The sequence below is a fragment of the Myotis daubentonii genome, chromosome 6, assembly GCF_963259705.1.
Source record: "Myotis daubentonii chromosome 6, mMyoDau2.1, whole genome shotgun sequence".
In the NCBI taxonomy this organism is placed as follows: Eukaryota; Metazoa; Chordata; class Mammalia; order Chiroptera; family Vespertilionidae; genus Myotis; species Myotis daubentonii.
In genome coordinates, this window is record NC_081845.1 from 5,601,166 (window position 1) to 5,621,028 (window position 19,863).

The 19,863-nt window shown below is 41.6% G+C and overlaps 1 protein-coding gene across 7 annotated transcripts in view; it reads right to left on the reverse strand.

Moving 5' to 3' along the window:
• Positions 1 to 19,863, reverse strand: part of ARID1B (AT-rich interaction domain 1B) — a 400,125-nt gene that overhangs the window by 221,960 nt on the left and 158,302 nt on the right. For 6 of the 7 annotated variants that reach the window (XM_059699964.1, XM_059699962.1, XM_059699957.1 and 3 more), the window contains 2 exons: positions 16,260 to 16,409; positions 496 to 606 (listed from right to left, as the gene is read on the reverse strand). In XM_059699964.1, coding sequence (XP_059555947.1) covers positions 496 to 606; positions 16,260 to 16,409 — 261 coding nt within the window. The remainder of the gene's footprint in view (positions 1 to 495; positions 607 to 16,259; positions 16,410 to 19,863) is intronic. The other variant, XM_059699960.1, reaches the window with a different exon arrangement.

The following is a 19,863-nucleotide window of genomic DNA, read 5'->3' on the forward strand; positions in this document are numbered from 1 at the left end:
TATATGCTGCTTTTTCCAATTTTAAACAAAATACTTTCTTTTGGGTGAAAAAGATTGGGTGATTTCTCATTATATAAAGTCCCTGAAGAAATTCAAACCACCACCGGATGCTTTATCTCATCATTTATACGCTTTGCCTAGTGGGAACCCCTTAATAGTGAGCTCTTATAAAACCCCCTCAGGTCTGTACCATGACCAGAGAGCAACAGGGTGTACCGAGTGCAGCCGTACCACACAAACACTTTTCTGCCACAAAACCCAGCAGCCAATAAAACCTTCCAACTGGACTCAGAGACGCGTACAATGAAATAGACTTATCCAGATTTATTCGTAGGCCTACATAGCTCCTAAAAATAAAGCCCTTAAAAAAATCGCAAATATATCTGAAATCTAGAAACTTGTAAGCCTTAATATAGAGTAGAACAAACAAAAACAACAGCTTCTTAAAAAATCTTTAACCCCTGACATTTCCAAATCAGCACATTAATGTCTTACTGGTAAACTTGATGGTCTTTCTTGTTGAATCAGGTTCAAGTCTTCATGATTAGGTTTCCCAGGAGCCAGAGGAGGTTGAGACCTAGTTCCATAGCCTTCCTGAGACATGTCCTAAGCAAACACAAACAGAAAGCACTTCATAAATATTGCAATGCGTTATAAGCTTCTTCCGTAACCAAAATGAAGCAAAGGTTTATCACAGACTATCAACTCATGTTACCTTTAAGCAGGCATAAAATGTCACAGCTATCATTTCTTAATACTTTATCAAAAGTAAAAACAAAAAGGCAGTGAACTGTCAAGAGCACAAACACACACATGTCATTAAGAGCTAAACTTATTACAAGACCGTATGAACCAAAGGCCGTATTTGAACTTTGCAGGAAGATGACTAGTCAGTAAAAGTTGGAGGAGGGCAGCTATAACCAACTTCCTTCTAAACCAGCGGTTCTCAACCTGTGGGTCGCGCCCCCTTTGGCGGTCGAATGACCCTTTCACAGGGGTCGCCTAAGACCATCCTGCATATCAGATATTTACATTACGATTCATAACAGTAGCAACATTACAGTTATGAAGTAGCAACAAAAATAATTTTATGGTTGGGTCACAACATGAGGAACTGTATTTAAAGGGCCAGAAGGTTGAGAACCACTGTTCTAAACCAAAGCAAACCAAAAGCTGTTTTACTGTGTAGTTCTGATTTTGGTGGTAATGTTTGACTCTGATTTTGGTTGAACTGCCTTTAATATTACCTTGAAAATGTTAAAATAATTAATGAAAACTTTATTATCAACTGGCTTTTAATATGCCCTCTCAATAACCCACAAAACAACATAATTATTAAGCTCACAGTATCCTGGGGATTCTACAAAAACCAATAAACAAAGCGCTTACAATTCCTATGTTCACGTGGCAAAGTCTCCAGAGAACCACAACAAAGAATAAAACAGCAGTGGGGAACAAAACACGCCCCCAAAACCTGCTGAGGTACCAGAAACTTATCATTAACATGGCCTTTCTGGCATCCCGTGGAACACTTTTCCAGGATGGATTCCGCGTGGCCTCAGCACTGTGCTGGAGTGATATTATATAAACCAAATGCCACGCCACCGAACTTACTCCGCACCAGGCCTCTCGCTGCGTAACTGTGCCTGCTCAGCTACTAAGCACTCTACACCACTGGCACCTGAAGCCCAACAGCAGGGCGGAATGCGAAATACTCATTACAGCGGGTCTTAATTGGCACTCAAAGTGGAAGAACCAGTTTCTGATTGAAGAGGGGGAAAAGAAAAAACATCACTTAAAAATAAAGTTCTCTCCCTTTCCCTGTCAGTTTAAATGTGTCAGAATTAAAGAAATATGACGTTCTAATGCTCCTGTTAAATCCTCAAAATAATACTTCAAAAATTAATCTTTATTTAAAAAATTACGGTTTATTAGGTGAAACCCTATAAAAAGCTTTTGCTGCCCCACCCCTTTCTCATGCAGTAATGCACTCAAAATTACACGGCTTCGTAAGCCAAGAAACTTTGAACCAATAGCTGATACTACAAAGTACACAAGCTGCACAAACTAGATTTAACCAGCCAAGTGCTGGTGCAACCTGCTTAAACAGGCTCTGTGAAGGGCAGGCCAAGCGGCATTTCCCAAGCAGCCCTTCTCCCTTTAAATAAATCCACACACATAATTAATCAAGATAGCTAACCTCTAACAGTAATGCATAATGCCCTGTCAGCAGTACACTCCGTGAGGGAATTAAATCCAAGTTGTCCAGGTTTTTAACCTATAAAAGACAGGTGAGCACATGCAATCCAAGGATACTTAAAAGGGTTAGCTCTGCAGTCCGGTTGCCAGCAGAGTGTAACAAGTAGGCTGTAGGGGACAAAAGCCAAGGCTGAAAGATTATCGCCACTCGCCTGGCCCCCTTCCCCCAACACCAAGTTTCTTCCAGATCCCCGACTTCCACTTGTCACAGGGGCTTCCAGCTGGGCGCCCTGCGGGGGCCTTTAGATTAACAGGGAGGATTTCAAATCAAGTAGGGCACAAGGCCTCCATTCAGGGGCCTTCACCCTGTTACAAAACCCCACAAAGGTGCACGACAGTTCACAATAGGCAGACAAATGAGCAGAGGCTTGCTCCTCAAACACACACACATTCATGGGCTTTCAGACACGGATGCTAGTAATCTTCCGTTAAGAAACAGGAACAGGCTCATGTGCCCTGTGCTTTTATTAGCCTTCGAAATTTCTTTATATTTTCTTTTGTAGCTGAATGAACTGATTATTTTTAAAGTTGAAAAAGACCATTACAACTATAGTGAATACACATTTCAATTTAGAAGCTGTCCGCTGTAAAATAAGCAACACTTAACAGACTGAGCTATCAGGGAATTTTACGGCTTTGAAAGTTCAAACTAAGTAGATTTCACCAAAGTCTCCTAACCACAAGAGGCTTTCCATTATTAAATACGGGGGTGGGGGGGGTGGGGGGGGGAAGACAACAGTGAGAATCGCTGAAAATGGGACTTGTTCTGCCTCAATTTTATGTTTGAACAGAAGCATTAATTTCACTGAGAGAACATCCAGAAAGGTCCCCAGTTTTGAACGAAGGCCATCATCATCGCCATGTGACTTACACTGGGACTAGACAGTCTGTGCTTGGCTGTTTTAACAAAGACATGAGTTATATCTCCTAACTAACCTGAGCTTCCCCCTTCTGTGCGTTTTCGCGTTCTGGTCCGTCCTCACTTTCATTTCAGGAAGAGTAAAGAGAGTAAGTACTTTAACAACAACAAGAGAGCGACACCAGCATTATAGTCTACAAGCACAGCCGCCCTGTTTGAGAGCGTCACTGCCAGCCTTGCTTCTCACAAGTCTAAACAGAGCACACTAGCCTGTGCACTCGTTTGCACACACACCATGACTGAGCCCCTGCCACACGCACGCAAAGTGCGCCTCTCACAGACTGTCACACTGGGAAGTGGGGTATCGCCCACTTTTCCCAAGTTCACTTTATGCCACCTCACTTTTAGGAAAGCTCTACATTGGTACCTGTTTTGCTAACAGAAAAGACTCAGAAGAGAATTTTCCCTTTTGAAAGAAGTGAAAATAGCGCGCATCTGTTTCCCAGGAGCCATCACAGAGGCAGCGGCCCTCCTTCCGGCGCCACACTCAGCTCCGCCGCTCAGCTCCTCCGCCAGGGCATGGCCAGTGTGAGCATCTGCGCTTTATCTTCGTTTATTCTGTGCACCGTTAGCAAGAAGTGTCCTAACGTAATCACAGATTACGTTCACACGAGCTCCGCTGCTGCCTCCTCTGTCTGTCTGCGCCTTGAAAGCTGGGTCCCTCAGACTTTACCCCAGGCCTCCACGCTGACGTGGAGGGCGAGACTTCCGAATCTCTACTTCCAGCCCCGTGCACTTTCTCCACACTGTGACCATCTCTATGTAGGTAGAGCCCTATGCACTCATCGTGTCCAGAAATGACTCTCCTGACTGTCCTTACACCTGATGGCCTGCACCATCCACACCCATCTGATGCTTCACCAAACCCCAAATCACTGCTAAGGCCATCCCCTTCCCCTTTTCAACTGCCAGCACCTTCACTGGCCGCTTTGGGCCACACTCACTGGCCCACATGTTCGCACAGCAGACATGCCAAACCACGGATGGCATGGTGCACCGCATGGCCGAGGCCTCCTCCTCGGTGCCCGCACAATGAAGTCCAGTCCTTGGTCTGGTACAGAGCAGCTCATCAAATACCCTCCAGCTGCCACTCCAGCTTCACCTGGGCCTCTCCCGGGGCACTGCATGTCCCTGGCTTCACCCACTGACTGCTCAGGGGCTCCCACAGGGCCACGTGTCTGCATGTGTGGCTCTCTCGGTCCCAAGTGGATGTCCTTCCCTCTGTATCTGCAAAGCACCTGGCTGTCCCCAAGATCCCTGTAGAAATGAACTCCACCATCACACAAAACCACCTCATGCCGACTTCAGCTCAGCCCTCTAAAAGAACTTCCAATGCTGTGTTTTAACTATTTGTTTGTGTGTCTCCTGAATGAGATTCTTACTTCCTCGTGTATTCCGTGTGGAGCACGCAATAAGAACCCGGTGAATGACTGACTGAGTGGCTTCTCAGAGCTCACACTTAGAATTAGACACAGCAATACAAAGTAAATGTATGAGGATAAACACATAAAACTGAACAAAACTTGGGCTCACATCCAAGAATATTTATCATGTTAACAGCTACATTGCCTGGTAGCAATGTGCTACAAAACACATTTTGTTGTTTGTTACTGGCAGTCTTATGGCCAAAGAATGCAGTAAAAAATATCCTGAAAATTAAGAGGGAGAAGACTATAGCAATGATCAGTAATGCCATGAAAGAGAGAAAAGTCAAGACATTGTATACCTCCTCGTGAACAAGCCAGCAATGAAATGTTCTTGCCCAAAATAATTGATAAGTTTGACAAAGCCTGTATTTCTAACTACCAGATTTTCTATAATAATAAAAGCGTAATATGCTAATTAGACCGGACAGCTGAATGACCTTCCGGAAATTATTCCGGACAAAGCCGCAGAGGCCGGGGCCAAGGCAGAGGTGGTTAGGTGCAATCAGGCAGGCAGGTAAGTGGTTAGGGGTGATCAGGCAGGCAGGCGAATGGTTAGGGGTGATCAGGCAGGCAGGCAGGCAGAGGCAGTTAGGGGCGATCAGGCAGACAAGCGAGCAATTAGGGGTGATCAGGCAGGCAGGCAGAGGGGTTAGGGGTGATCAGGCAGGCAGGCAGAGTGGGTAGGGGCAATCAGGCAGGCAAGCGAGTGGTTGGGGGCTATGAGGCAGGCAGATAAAGTGGTTAGGGGCGATCAGGCAGGCCAGCAGTTAGGAGCCAGCGGTCCCAGATTGCGAGAGGGATGTCCGACTGCCAGTTTAGGCCCGATCCCGCAGAAATCCCCCAAGGGGTCATGGATTGCGAGAGGGTCCAGGCTGGGCTGAGGAACCCCCCACCCCACCCCCGTGCATGAATTTCGTGCACCAGGCGTCTAGTCTATATATATAAAATCCTAAGCGAGCAAGCGAGCGTTATGACTGAACAACCGGAATGACAGGTCAACCAGTCGCTATGATGCGCACTGACCACCAGGGGGAAGAAACGCAACACAGGAGCTGCCCCCTGGTAGTCAGTGTGCTTCCACAGCAACCTCCTGCAGCCTCTCCCCCTGACTAGCCCCCATCAGCCCCTGGTCCTAAACCATTCATAGACGACCTGCTTCTGGGTTGGGGTTTCCTATGTAGCAGAGCAGCTCCCTCGCTGCAATCTACTGAAAGTCAGCCCTCGACACAAGGGTTTGTCTTGCTCCCATCCTCTCCCTTCCCCGGGGGCCACCCGCACGTGCCAGTGGTGTCAGGGTGGCGAGGGAAGGAGGAGAGGTGGGGAACCTTGCATGCCCAACCAGGTGACCATCACCTCCTCTCCCGACCCCGCTGGGGACTTTGGGCCTGGGCTGGGATGGGGAACCGGGGTAGGTGGTGGTGGACGCGGCCCCTTTCCCAGGGGGGACCGAGGGCCAGCTCCCTCCTTGGGGCCAGCGGACAACCTGCGGTCCCTCCCCACCGGCCAGCTAACCTCCCACGGTCCCCTCCTCCACCCCGTGCACAAATTTGTGCACCGGGCTCTAGTAGGAAATAAAAGGGACACATTAAACCACAGAGAATCAATCAGCAAATCCCAAACTGTGGGATCTCTACTAAACAAGTGACCCAGCTTCTTTAGCAAATAAGTTACAACAGAAAAAAGAAAAGGAGAGGGAGGGAGAAAGGAAGAGGCAGAGACAGAAGAAAATCCTAGCGATGAAAAGGTATAAACCAACTGTAAGACTGGACTTTTTTGGGGTCTTGATTCAAACAATGTAAATAAAACAGAAACATTTGTTCCATTTGAGACTACTAGAAATGTGAACACTAGATAACTGTACAAAAAAAATATATTTCAAATGGGAGAACTCTACTATGATTTTTTTATAAAACCATTTATCTTTTACAGATATACTAAAATATTTACAGATAAACTGATAGATTGTCAGGGATTCACTTCAATGCAGTACTGAAGGCGGAAGTTGGGGGCGAGGGAAGAAAGCAAAGCTTAGATGCAGCAAGACTGGCCCTGTACCTGCTGAAAGCCCAGTGCTGGGTGCTTGGGGAGCCCATCTACTTCTGTGCATGTTTAGCGATTTTCATTTAAATGAAATGAAGCTAATCCCAAAGCAGGCTGAAGCTGTGGGGCTGACTCGAGCTTTCACCTGAGACTACAAGAACTTCCAGATGGGTCCGTTCCCTCCATCTCCTCTCCCAAGAAAACCCACTGAGCACAGATCATTTAATTCTTTCCAGGTCCTTATCCTCCTCCCATTTTATCTTTAACATGTTTGCTATACTATTTAATCCCAACACTTAGCTGTCTTTAAAAAAAAATCCCTCCATAGTCTTCACTAAATTAACCTTGCCAGCTTCATTCCCCCGAGACCCCCAGGTAAAGCCTGCCCTCACTGCTGACTCAGTGATCCTTTCTCAATCTCATCTCGACCAGCTGCCATCCTTGCCTATTCTGACACCCCCCCTTCCTTCTCTGCGTCAGTGGCAATATCAGCATTACCTGGGAACTTGTTAGAAATGAAATGATCGGGCCTTACTCCAACTACAGAATCAGAAACTGTACAAGTTTAACAAGCCTTCCAGGTGACTATAATAAACTCGAAAGCTTGCAAGGCTGACAAATGGAAAAGCCCATTCCGGTGGCCTTAAGGCTTGCCTATCAGCCTATCTCTGGGGCAAAATGCATCCCTACTGTAAACACTAACAAAGAAGACCATCAACCTTTCCATTAAATGGAGTCGGGATCAAACCCAAGCCCCACCACATTCAGGCACAAATTGCTGTATGACCTCTCAGGGTCATTAATAACAAACCAGTAAGTATCAAGGGACCGCACATTTCTAAACACCAGGCCAGGCAGCGCACGCGCTCTGGGCCTACCTATGGCCAGGCTCCTGGAGGTACCTTCCACCACCTTTCTAAAGTGAAGTATTAGTGTTGTTCGCACTATATAATTCCGTTCTTTTCCTTTACTCTGGTACTTGAAAAAAAAATTAATATTTTAAACATGAAATGAGTAGCATTATCAAATTATAATTCAATGCAGTTGGATTCCCAATTATAATATAAAACAGAAAAACAGTAACTATTGAAAGTTTTCCACCAAAGAGCCAAAAATGCTTTATTACTGCAAGAGGTCTGCATCAAGTTTGAGGATATTTCTCTTTCTTTTCTCCACTTCAATAAAATAACAGCAAAGGCCCAGGCAGCCATAGCTGCAACTGACTAGGATCACCCTGACTTCTACAGCAATTAGAAACAACAGAACATTCGTGTCAAATGATGCCCTAACATTCTCAAAATGGTTTTCTTCATTCTTCAGTAGTTTCTTCTATTTACTTATTTAAGAAGCTTTCAGGAATAACAAAAACCATACACACACCCCCAAATACATAAAACTGACCATTCTATATGAACTGAAATTGTTAAGGCAGCAAATTATCTCTATATTCAAAATTAGTGCTGAGCTTTTACTCTCCTGCTCTGTCTCCCAAGGGAGAAAAAACACAGCGGAGTCAAGAAAGCTACCGCTTTCTCCTTTCGCCCTCCTAACCTCTGCCAGCCTGGCCAGGAGCCATCCCGCTGCTGATGCAGCAGCCAGGCCCTGGCACCACCTCCCAGCAGCCAGGAGGGCTCCAACCAAGTCCCAGAAGCAGTCACATGGTTCCTCAAGTCTTAGGGTGGCTTGCTCAGACCTGAAAGTAATGGTTCTCTCCTTAGCTGCTCACAAACTCTTTAAACTTAAAAGGAACACGCCCCCCCGCCCCCCCCCCCCGCTGCCCCCAGCAATGGTTCCAAGCTAAGACCTCTGCAATAGAGATAGCAAGAAGAAAGGAGGAGATTCAAAATTCAAACATGACTTAAGGCTTCCCCAGTAATCAATTACCTTTAAAAAAAAAGAACAATTTTTATCAACCTATATTCCAAAGCTTTTATTATCAAGTTAATTCATAGACTCCAAAGTTAGTAGCTAAATGCTAAGCAATTAATGACAACAATAAATGCCCCTGTCTTTGCTCCCATTACAAATCTTATAAAGCAAAGGATATGAACATTTCCATGATTTAACACAGGCGTTTTATGGTTAATTTTCCACAAAAGCTACAGAAGAAGCAGCAGCTTATAAGTTAACATTTTGTCATATAAATAATAGGAAATATAGATTAGAGAAATTAAATAACAACAGCAATAAAGAAGTGTTTATACTACAATGGGTCACTGCCAATGTGCTTAATGTAATCTCTGAACTCCTTTAGTGACCTATTTGAGTGACAGGTTATTAAGCTTAAAGTATTTTACCCTCATGCTCCAAAGCTATCTCCTTTTCAAATGATGCCCATTTGCCAAATGCTTTCCATTTACTGCATCTTCTTTTGAAATAGCAGATCACAAAGATGTCTAAATAAAGTAGTACCTTTATATATAAAAGGCTAAGTGACTGGCCGACCAGCCGACAGCTATGACGCGCACTGACCACCAGGGGGCAGACGCTCAACACAGGAGCTGCGGAGCAACAGTAACTTTGCAAAGTGCCCTCTTGGACTCCGGGACCCCTCAGGGGATGTTGGACTGCCAGTTTTGGCCCAACCCCCGCAGGCCAGACCGAGGGACCCCACCTGCCGGAGGAATCCCGCTCACTCCTCAGATGCCCTCTGAGCCATCGCGTTGCCCTACGTGTGGCTGACCAGGGAGGGACCACTGCCAGGGAGGGACCGCAGGAGGTTGGCTCCAGGGCATGTCTGGCCCATCTCGCCCAGTCCTGCCCCACAGGCCACCTTCTAATTAATTTTCTTTCAGTGTGCACGAATCTGTGCACTGGGCCTCTAATTTAGAACATATTTAAACACTCACATGTAAGTTGACTCAGACTTCCACTTGGTTCAACTATTGAGAGATTGATCCACTGTGCCACATGGCCTGCCAAGCAAATACTATTTTCCGTTTTAAAAAGTATTAAACAATAATCTTTTATGAAAAAATCATTAAGAAAAAATAATACAAGTCATCAATTCCAAACATAACTAATATGTTCCTTCAAAATGACGCTGACTCTTTAACCAACCTCAGAGTCTAGTTCAGTATCATTCAAGGTTGGGCATTACCTCTACTTTCAAGAACAAGAAACTGGTCCGACCCCATGATCATTTCTGCTTCTCTACCCAGCAAACTTGCCCCATTCCGCAAGCCCGCCTCTAGGGCCCGTTTACCAGCACCGGGCCGGAGCTTGAAACCCCCACCCACTGTGCACGCCGGCCCTTCTACTGGACCGGAGCCCCTTCAGGTTGGACACAGCGTCTTATTAATCACTGGGTCCCAGCATATAGGATATTCCCAAGCACAAAAAGTTCAATAAATGGTTTACATTTTGCTTTTCTACCCATTCTATCTGCAATTTTTTCAGTAAACCTAAGGTTAAAAGAATAATAAAAAGATAAAGTTATATCTTGAGAAGTATGTACTCATAATACCCAACATTTCTCTCAAAATCTGCGATCATCCTATCAGCTGGAAGAAAAACTATACCCAAAGCCAAAGCCTGAAACACGCTTGCCACTTTACACTAGGGGTTTAAAAAAAATCCATCCTGACGTATCTTTTCTCTTAAGATGAATTGAGACTCACTGGAATAAAGTTACCGCCTACAAATCTTCTCTAAGGACAAGAAGATTTTTCTGGCTGTGAAAAGTGTAGTTTCAAGCCATGAGAACAGAGAGGGCTCTGCAAGGCTGTCAGCTCCCAGTCCTGAAGTGAGCTGGACAGCAGAGGACCAGTCAGGGGAAAGGGAATTAACACAGACCATCCGTCTGGGTCCCACCTCAGGGAACTCCCTCCAGGTTACTTGATTCTTGGAACAACTCTATAAACATGTTCTTTTAAAAGCTGTGTGTTTTCATTTTCTATACTTACTGCTGGGTGGTAATAAATCCCACAGATTCTAATCCTGCTCATAATTTTGAGCTGTTCAAGCAACACCGTATCTATATCACTCTCATTTGTATCAGTGGAGAGGTCAGGGTTATCACCCACATAGATGGCTACTGCACCTCTGACTATTGCACACGTCTTCAAGTGTAGACATGTCTGAGCATGACTTAGGAAAAACAACATTTTATGAAAACTACTTTTTATTCTTCCCATTACATTTAGGGCATTATACTGATGATGTTTAAAACTTTTTATATATAAATTTTATTTCAAAGAAGTTAGGAAGCATATAAAATATATATGGTAGTGGGTTTCAAGGAGGCAGCTGGTTGTTCCAAGGATGAGGAAACTCCGTGGGTGCAGCGTGGGGGTGACAGATCGCCCTACAATGTATGACTCTGACCCAACAGATAATCTCCCACACTACTTTCAAAAATCCCAACATTCACTTAGATTTAAAAACAAAACAATACAAAATGTTAATTACTTGTCTGAGCCTAGAACCCAATTCCAAAGGACTCAAAATAATTTTACTATACATTGAATTTCCCAGGAATAAACTATCACATATACTGAGAAAAGATAAGGCTTTGTTTTGACCAAGAGTTGCTTACCACTAACAACCTGCTTATGACATGAGTTGCTATGCTCCTGGATCGGTCACATTGTGTAGCAGTCAAGTTCACAGTGATCCCACAAATACACACAAGCACCTTTTTCACAACTCTCTTAATATTTGAGAGCATTTACCTAATTAAATATTTAATATTTTACCATCTGCTACTTTCTTTCTCTTTTCCATACACAGTTAATGCATTTTTCTGACTTGTTTGAAATTTTGTGTAGGTAATCTATACTATCTATGAATTTTGTATCCATAAGATCTTTGAATTTTATTTAGACAGAATAAAGGAGACAATAGAAAAGTTTCATTATATAATGGGAATGTACTGCCTGTACATTCTATATTATCTATTATATTACATGTGTATAGTTTTAAATTGTGTAAGGGATGTCAAATTAACAACTAGAAAATACTAAGAGAGTCCCAGTTCCAACAGTATGGCAGATTAGACGTTCTAAATGTCTACTCATTGAAAGACCTAAAATGCTGGATATAATGCCTTTTCAGATGCATCCAAAACTTAACATAAATGTGAGTAAAACCAGATACATACAGAAAGTAAACCAAGAACACAGAAAGTAAGAGTAACAGAAGCTGACCTTTGCTCAGATTTTAACTTTCCATTTGATAACTACATAGGAAACAGGGAAAGGATAAGTAGTACAGGGCCTGCCAAAGGGGAGTAAAATATGAGAAAATACCTGTCAATTAAGAGCATGAAACCCCACTAAACAGAAGAGAGAAATACCTGACTTGAACTTACTACTCAAAAGTAGGAGGAATTAGAAAATGGCCCCTTTGAGAATTATCAACCACAGTCTAACCATCACCAGGGTTTCTGGTCAAAATTAACACTTAATGGTGTGGTCTGCAAAGCCTCATGAAGAAAATTCCATTTACAGTGGTCCCGGAAGCCATCAGCACCCGGATCTATCTATGATCAACCCTCACATCACTATTGTGGGACAACAGAACATTGCGCTTATCCTGATGCAATACACTCACAGCCTCACCTAGGAAGGGCTCCAACCATGTCAGCCAGTAACGAAGTGTGACAAAACCCCCAAACTCAGTGGTCTAGAATCATGTTTCACAGAAAAAGATATAATGAAAAATAAAGAGACCACATTATAATAACAACATTCTTAGGAAAAACTATGGTAGAAAATGAAAAGTTTATATAAAAAAACAAACATACACAAATAGCTAAGAAAACTCTGAAAAAGAAAACTAATGAAGACATACTAACCCTACCGGCAATGAAAAAATAATAAAAACTGTAGAATACTGGGCATTAATAGAAGGATCAATAAAAATTTTTTTAAAAAAATCAAGAATATAACCCCACACACTGTACCTAAGGAAATTCAGTAACTAACAAAAGTGGCACCTCCAATCAATTGGGGAAAGAGAACTCTAACGGTTAATTTATGTGTCGACTTGGAGTGTTTCTGGATGGAATTAGCATGTAAATCAGTGATTTTCAATAAAGTAGACTGCTCTCCATAATGTGGGTTACCTCATCCAATCAACTGAAGGTCTGACTAGAACAGAAAAACCGGCTTCTGGAAGCCACAAGGCATCACCAGCCACCTACCTTCAGACTTCATCTTGACGTGGGCCCTCCTCCTGGGTCTCCAGCCGTCAGCCTTTGGACCACAACTAAACAGCGGCTCTCTTGGGTCTCCAGCATGCTGGCCCACACAGCGGAGTCTGGACTTGCCAGTCTCCATAATTATGTGAGACAATTCCTTAAAATAAATCTATACTAACCAATCGGATGTGTATACATATACTGGATATATATACATATAAGCCCCTCCATATGACCACCCTCCTAAAAAGAAAAAATCCCATAATATGTCAAAAGACAAATGACAAGATGAGGAATAGTGGTTACTTACTTAAATTACAAAGGTCTGGTCTCCCTAATATATAAAGAGTTTTCATAAATCAATTTTTTTAAAGACCAACAACTAAATAGAAAAATTTAAGATAAAAAAAATTGAGTTTAAAATCTTGAAGGAAAGGAAACACAAATACTTTTAAATATATAAGATGTTCAGCCATCAATCACAAGATAAATGCAAATTAAAACTACATGATCAGATTGGCAAAAATCCAGAAGCTTCATAAAACCATGCCTTTGGCACATATGCCAGGAAACAAGTACTCTCACACATTGATGGTGGGAGTATAGACTGGTACAACCCCTGAGAGGAACAATCTGGCAATATTTTCCAAAATTATAGCTGTAGTGTCGCTTCCAGGAACTTATCCTGCAGATATGCTCGCACATTTATGAAATGGCACATATTCAAAGTTTATCATGGCAATATTGTTTAAATTGCAAATAACTAAAAATAATCTAGATGCCCACCAAAAGAGAACTGGTAAAATAGATTAGGGTAGGTTCATGAATAAAGCTATATTAAAAAGAATAAAGGACTACCGTATGCACTTTTTTGCAGAGATCTACAGAAAATATATTTAAGTGAATGGGGAATGGGGTTACAAAAAAAATAGAGAGTACAAACACAGTATGTTAAATATAGTATGCCATCATGTGTGTAAAAATTAAAATATGGTATTTTGCTGCTTTGTATAGGAAACTCTGGGAAGAAATACAATAAACTAATAAAGTGGTTATCTGGCAAAGGAGGGAGTGGTGATAGATTAGGCAAAAAGAACTGTGGTGGGAGACCTTTCTTTGTACTTTTTAATTTCTAAAGCAAATGAATGTATTGATTTTCAAAACATTATATATAAAAAATTGTTAAAGACACAAAATGAGTGAGGTATCTTAATGGAACTCTAAAATTACCTTTTGTATCAATCACATTGACCAGACACATGAAGTATTATTTGCTGGTTGATTCCCTAATATAAAAATCTATGTATGCTATGATTGGAAACAAAATTGAAGTCTGCAGAAAGGAATATTATGTCTGTTGTGAAAAACCGGCTTATTACATTAAACATAGTTAAACCACTTTGGTTTTCAAATGTATGTGAATTCAGTATTACAAATTCTTATTAAAATTCAGCTTGATTTTGAAAATATTTTATTGGCTATTTTTGTTTTTGGATATATTTGGGGGAATTCTTCTGTTTTGGGAGGTGCTAACTATATCTAAAATACAAGATTTCACTTCCCAGAGAAACTTTCTAAGTCGGTCTGAACAGAGAAAGAACATCGACCTCTAAAACACAAACTGTTCCTGTGAAACCAGACCCTCTGGTTAGGCCACTGAAACGTGTCCACCTTCCACCGACTGCTTTGTCATGAATTTAATGAAACTTGAAAAATACTAGACACTCGGCAGTTAGGGAGCATGAAAATAAAACATTTCCAACATACTCTGAGGAACGGTTGGTTTTTCTCAGAATAAACACAATATTTATGTTAAAAAGTCATGGTTATGTAGTATTTCCTATACAATGATATGTATCAATCAAAGCATAAAACAATCCTAAACTAAGCCCATTAGAATACTATTCATTAAAATACAATATTACCTGTAGTATGCTTTAAATATTTAAATGTGAAGGATATTAAATAACTAATTGCCATGTGGCAGAAGTCATCAGTGGCTGCTTCATAAAGGAAGTCAATTTTGAGCTTGGTCTTAAGGAAATGACAGGCACTCAGAATCCTTAATCAAATTGGTTTTACAATCAGAGATTCATTTCAGCACACTGAAGGAAAATGAGTAATGTAATCTCTCTCTTGAGTCCTTCCTAAATTTTGATGACATGACAAAACATTCTACATCTACAGAGAAGTTCAATCAGTTCTGAAAACCCCAGAAAAACCTCTAACTTTAGATCTCACAAACCCAGACACCAGGCTCTTACTGAAAAAGATATGAGAAAGGTTTTTAATTTCCCACAGTTGAATAAAAGACCAGAACAAATAACTTGGAAATAATGTACATTCCTCCCTCGATAAATCCCTTTACATGGTAACAAAATTTTGAAAACATGTATGCAAAAGACAGGATTTAACATGTTTAATGTATTTTGTGTAAAGTCAGAAACTCCTTTTAGAACTCTTAAATAAAAGTGACATGAAAAGACTCCAATGAACCCAAGATAATACTTAAGAATTCAACTGAACTGATTAAAACTAAGCTTCATATATTTATATATTTTGCTTAGCCTCAACCAATCTCAAGATGTGTAAAAAGCACTTTAAATACTGAAAAGTCAATGTCCTGTCTTCCCATCTCTTCACCAGCCCTACCCCACAAAAGAGAAAGAAGAGAAAAAATATATAAAATGTCAAGTTACATCATGATGCTTATGATGGAAGTGCTGAAAGTTTTATTTGGATTCAGAGTCCCTAGCTCACGATGCTTTAGTATCCCCTAATGACAGTCTCTAAAACAAGATGAAACTGAACCATTTTACCAAATGCATATATTTACCAAATGCATATATTTACCAAATGCATATATTATTATTTTCCTAAAATTATATAAGCTGAATGTATAGCCCATAACCTACAAGAATATCTAATGAGGCTAATTTAAACTAGATGCTGCTTCATATACTTAGAGTACATGATTCCCTTTAGTTTTATAATATATTGTAATTGAAGTGGCTGTTTATAAGCTGGTTACAGAAGAATATCACTGCCAAAGGAATCGATGTTTTAATATAGTGGTGCTTGCCATTAAAACAGAAACAAAACAAAAAAAGTTCACGGTAAAAATACCATGAATGTACCAACTCGCAAGATTAAATGGTTGAATAAGCCTCAAAGTGACAGGCCACTTTCTTGAAAGATTCAAAACACAAATGACAAAGAACATGAAAAGTCTCACATTTTCTGCTGTCACTATCCAGTAATGTGAGACGCGATTGAACATTCTTCCTACCTTTCAATTTCAAACACCCATCCATACACAAACAGTTTAGATTAGGTTATAGTTTTGCATTTTCTAAAACTACATTGTTCCCACTAAGAAGGGATCTGTTAAGTGGGACAGGAGCCCGGCCTGTCTTTGGGACCAGACCTCGGCCAGTGCGAGGCCCGGAGAAGGGCGGCGGGTGGGGCTCACCTGCTGCGGCTGGTACCGCTGCTGGGGCTGGGACGGCAGGTACTGCGCCTGCGGAGGCAGGTGCGGAGGCTGCGGCTGCTGGTTGTAATACGGCTGCTGGCCCTGCTGGCAGTAACCGCTCACTCCCTGCTGTCCATACTGCGGCGGCATCTGTCACAAAGGCAGGCAAAGGAAGCGAGAAGTCAGAAGGTGCAATTCAGTGAGATCAAATATGGTTTCAATTCAGCAACATGAAGTGGGTTCTTGGCTAAGCAATTGAATTCAATATTTTTAATATTCTTCCCCTTACATAAATCGTCCCCTTGCCTTCTATTCACATACTATCAATGGAAGCAAAAAATAATTTGACACTGCTTTAAAAAATAATATTTTTATCAGATAGTAAATATTAGTAACTTCATAAAATATGTGTGTGGAGGGGAGGGCAGGCTCCTAATACTGACATTTAAAAATAGCTAAGAAAGAAGCATTATGTTAATCCATTCTCATGCAACCCACAAGATGAAAGTGAACTCCAACAGTCCAAGTTCACTAACTCCCATTTTGCAGAATCTTGTGGTTTGGGTGCATGTATAGGGCGCATGCTTCTTTCAACTAAGGCCAAAACTTCCCAATTACGTTTTTAGCACATACGGTACAGTTACATTAGCAATTCCACTGACTATTTTGCTAAACACACACACACACACACACACACACACACACACACCCCTACACTGCTTTACAACAAATGAAACCCTTTTAGAATATTATGAATGTCAAATAACATAACTATCAATATGAGTTACTGAAGGAAAGTATTCAATCTAATACAAAGATAGTATTTCCCTAGTTGATGAAACAGGTAATGATGTAAAGCAGTGCACTGCACTGAAAAAAATAGGAGGTATAAACAAAAATACGGCCTTAAATGAGTCTTCTCTATCTCTAATTTACATAAGCTTAAAAATCCTGGAAATCATTAATAAAAAAAAAAGTTGTTTTTTTCTCATGTAATAAGTATACCGTTGATATTTTTTCATGTGTGTGTTGTTGGTTTTTTTTAATGAGAAATCTATTGACTTTCTTTCTAACTAGGAGAGAGAGCAGGACAGGAAAAGAAAAACAAGATGGCCAAAAGCAGTACCCTGGAGACAAGAACAGTGAAGTCATTCTGTTAATACCACAATATGGTCCATCTGAGAACTCCAAGAACTTGAGCCCCAGAAGCCCACACACTTAAGAATTCAGTGATCAGTTGCAGATACACACTTAAGAAACAAATGTACTATAGAATATTGAATGATGAAAACAGGGAATGGTAAAATGACAAAAATACTTCTCCTCAAAGACCAATTAGCGCTGTAATTCGTAACACATACAATGAAGTAAAAGGAAAAAATGTAGAAAGTTACAGTTCACACTTCTTTTGAACCAATCAGATATTTCCGAGACCTCTCAGCAATGATGACAAACCATCTGGCCACCATGGTCACAAGGACCCCCGGCACACAGAGCCCAAGTGAGGAGAGCAGGCAAGTTTGTGCTGAAAAACCATTTAACAGCACAGTTGAATTCTTTACTTTTATTTATTTTACAGTTTGATATCTTATAATGAATGCATGTCCCTGCCATAAGCCAAGCCAAAGAATTTCCATAAAATACAACTCCACATGCTGGAATACCATATACTACCCACAACACATATCCTTGCGTTCAACACCCATATGTTTGATTTGATATCTAATACTGTATTTCACACAAGTGTCTTTGCAGTTTGATTTGAAGCAGTTAGGGTAACACTTTAGCCGGTGTTAAAATGACTGCAAAGCTCAGTCAACACAGCCAGCAAACTCCCCTCTGAATTGCACTTTAATATGCTGCTTTCTGGTTTACAGGAACCTCACACACAATATGGAAGTGTTGTTTGGGGTGGGGCTCTATTTTCTAAACGAAACAACGACAGGACGTTATAGGAAGGAGTCTACTAGCACCAAAGCAGTCACAACGTACAGAATCTCCACCTACTTCAGCTCTGAAGAGCTTTGGGGCAGACTGGGGTGCAGGGGAGGCAGATGAGAGGCAGGTAGGGTAGGGGAGAGTATAAGCAAATCTTCAATGGAGCCACAGCAACAATCTGCAGAATAGGCCGACTTCAGAGGGAAGCCAGCAAGCACATCTGCTGGGGAGATTTCACTACTGACTTCCACAATTAAACCTATTTGCTCTCCTGTTAGATACACAGGCTAATTCATTTGGCACTAACCTGCCTGGCCACTCACCCACTGTGAGCCTGGAATGAGGTGACCTGTAACACAGCGCAAGGGGGCCTGCAGCTAGACCTGGGGCTGGTGCCCATCAGCAGCCCAGTGCCCTTACGTGAGAGCCACTGAACAGAACAGAGATTACGAACTCTAGTTCAGTTAAAGACTCTCTGGGTTAGAAATGTATAAAATCTAAATCCGCGTCCTACTGTGTCTCGGGTGTGGGAATATGGTCAATTATAATGATATTTGCTCTACATTTCCACCTACAAAATGGGGCTGCCTTCTCTATTAATTCATATTGCTATTATAACCAGCAATATAATAATCCGACTTGGAATTCTACACAGATGCTATAATTATTTATTACATTATAGTTGTAGTGTTAGCTCTAGAGCAGTGGTCGGCAAACTCATTAGTCAACAGAGCTAAATATCAACAGTACAATGATTGAAATTTCTTTTGAGAGCCAAATTTTTTAAACTTAAACTATATAGGTAGGTACATTGTTATTAACTTAATTAGGGTACTCCTAAGGCTTAGGAAGAGCCACAGTCAGGGGGCCAAAGAGCCGCAGTTTGCCGACTACAGCTCTAGAGTATTAATTATTTCCTAAGTCTTACCTTTAAAGAGCAATTTCTAAATATAATACTTCAGTTGTCTAATTCTTTAATGATCAATACTGTTTTTATTTTTTTAAATATGTCTTTATTGATTTTTAGAGAGAGAAGAAGGGGGGACAGAGAGAGAGAGACAGACAGACAGACAGACAGACAACCTGGGCACATGCCCTGACCAGGAATCGGACAGGCAATCTTTTGGTGCACAGGATGACCAATTGAGCCACATTGGCCAGGGCAATATTTTTTTTTTTTAATCACTTTAGATACAGGGCTTTCAAAGATCTATTGTATTCTTCTCTGACATCTTCAAACAAATAATCATTATGAAACGTGAATCGACAGGCTGAGCCTACTGCTGCTGGCTGTCTGCACAGCCCCAGAGCACAACTCTGGTCTCACTGCTGTCTCCTCACTTGCCGTCAAAGCACTCAGTCACGGCTTGTGACCCTGAACTCGATCCCAATGGAATCTGCTGAGGATGGAGAAACCCACTACATGGTAAACACTATGAGGAAAGCACATGGGCTTTTATTGTTTGGTGATGTCGATTTTGGCTACTGAGAGTCTTTTTATTTACCTCTTAACTCTCAGCACCATATTCAGGGCAAACAAGATTACCAGACAGTTGAGTGCAAGCTGCTGAGAGCTGAGGATACACAGCCTTTCTAGCTCAGAAGTCACCCCTTCTCCGACCAGCCTAACTAGCTGAGCACAGCCCCAACCCCATCATTTTCATGC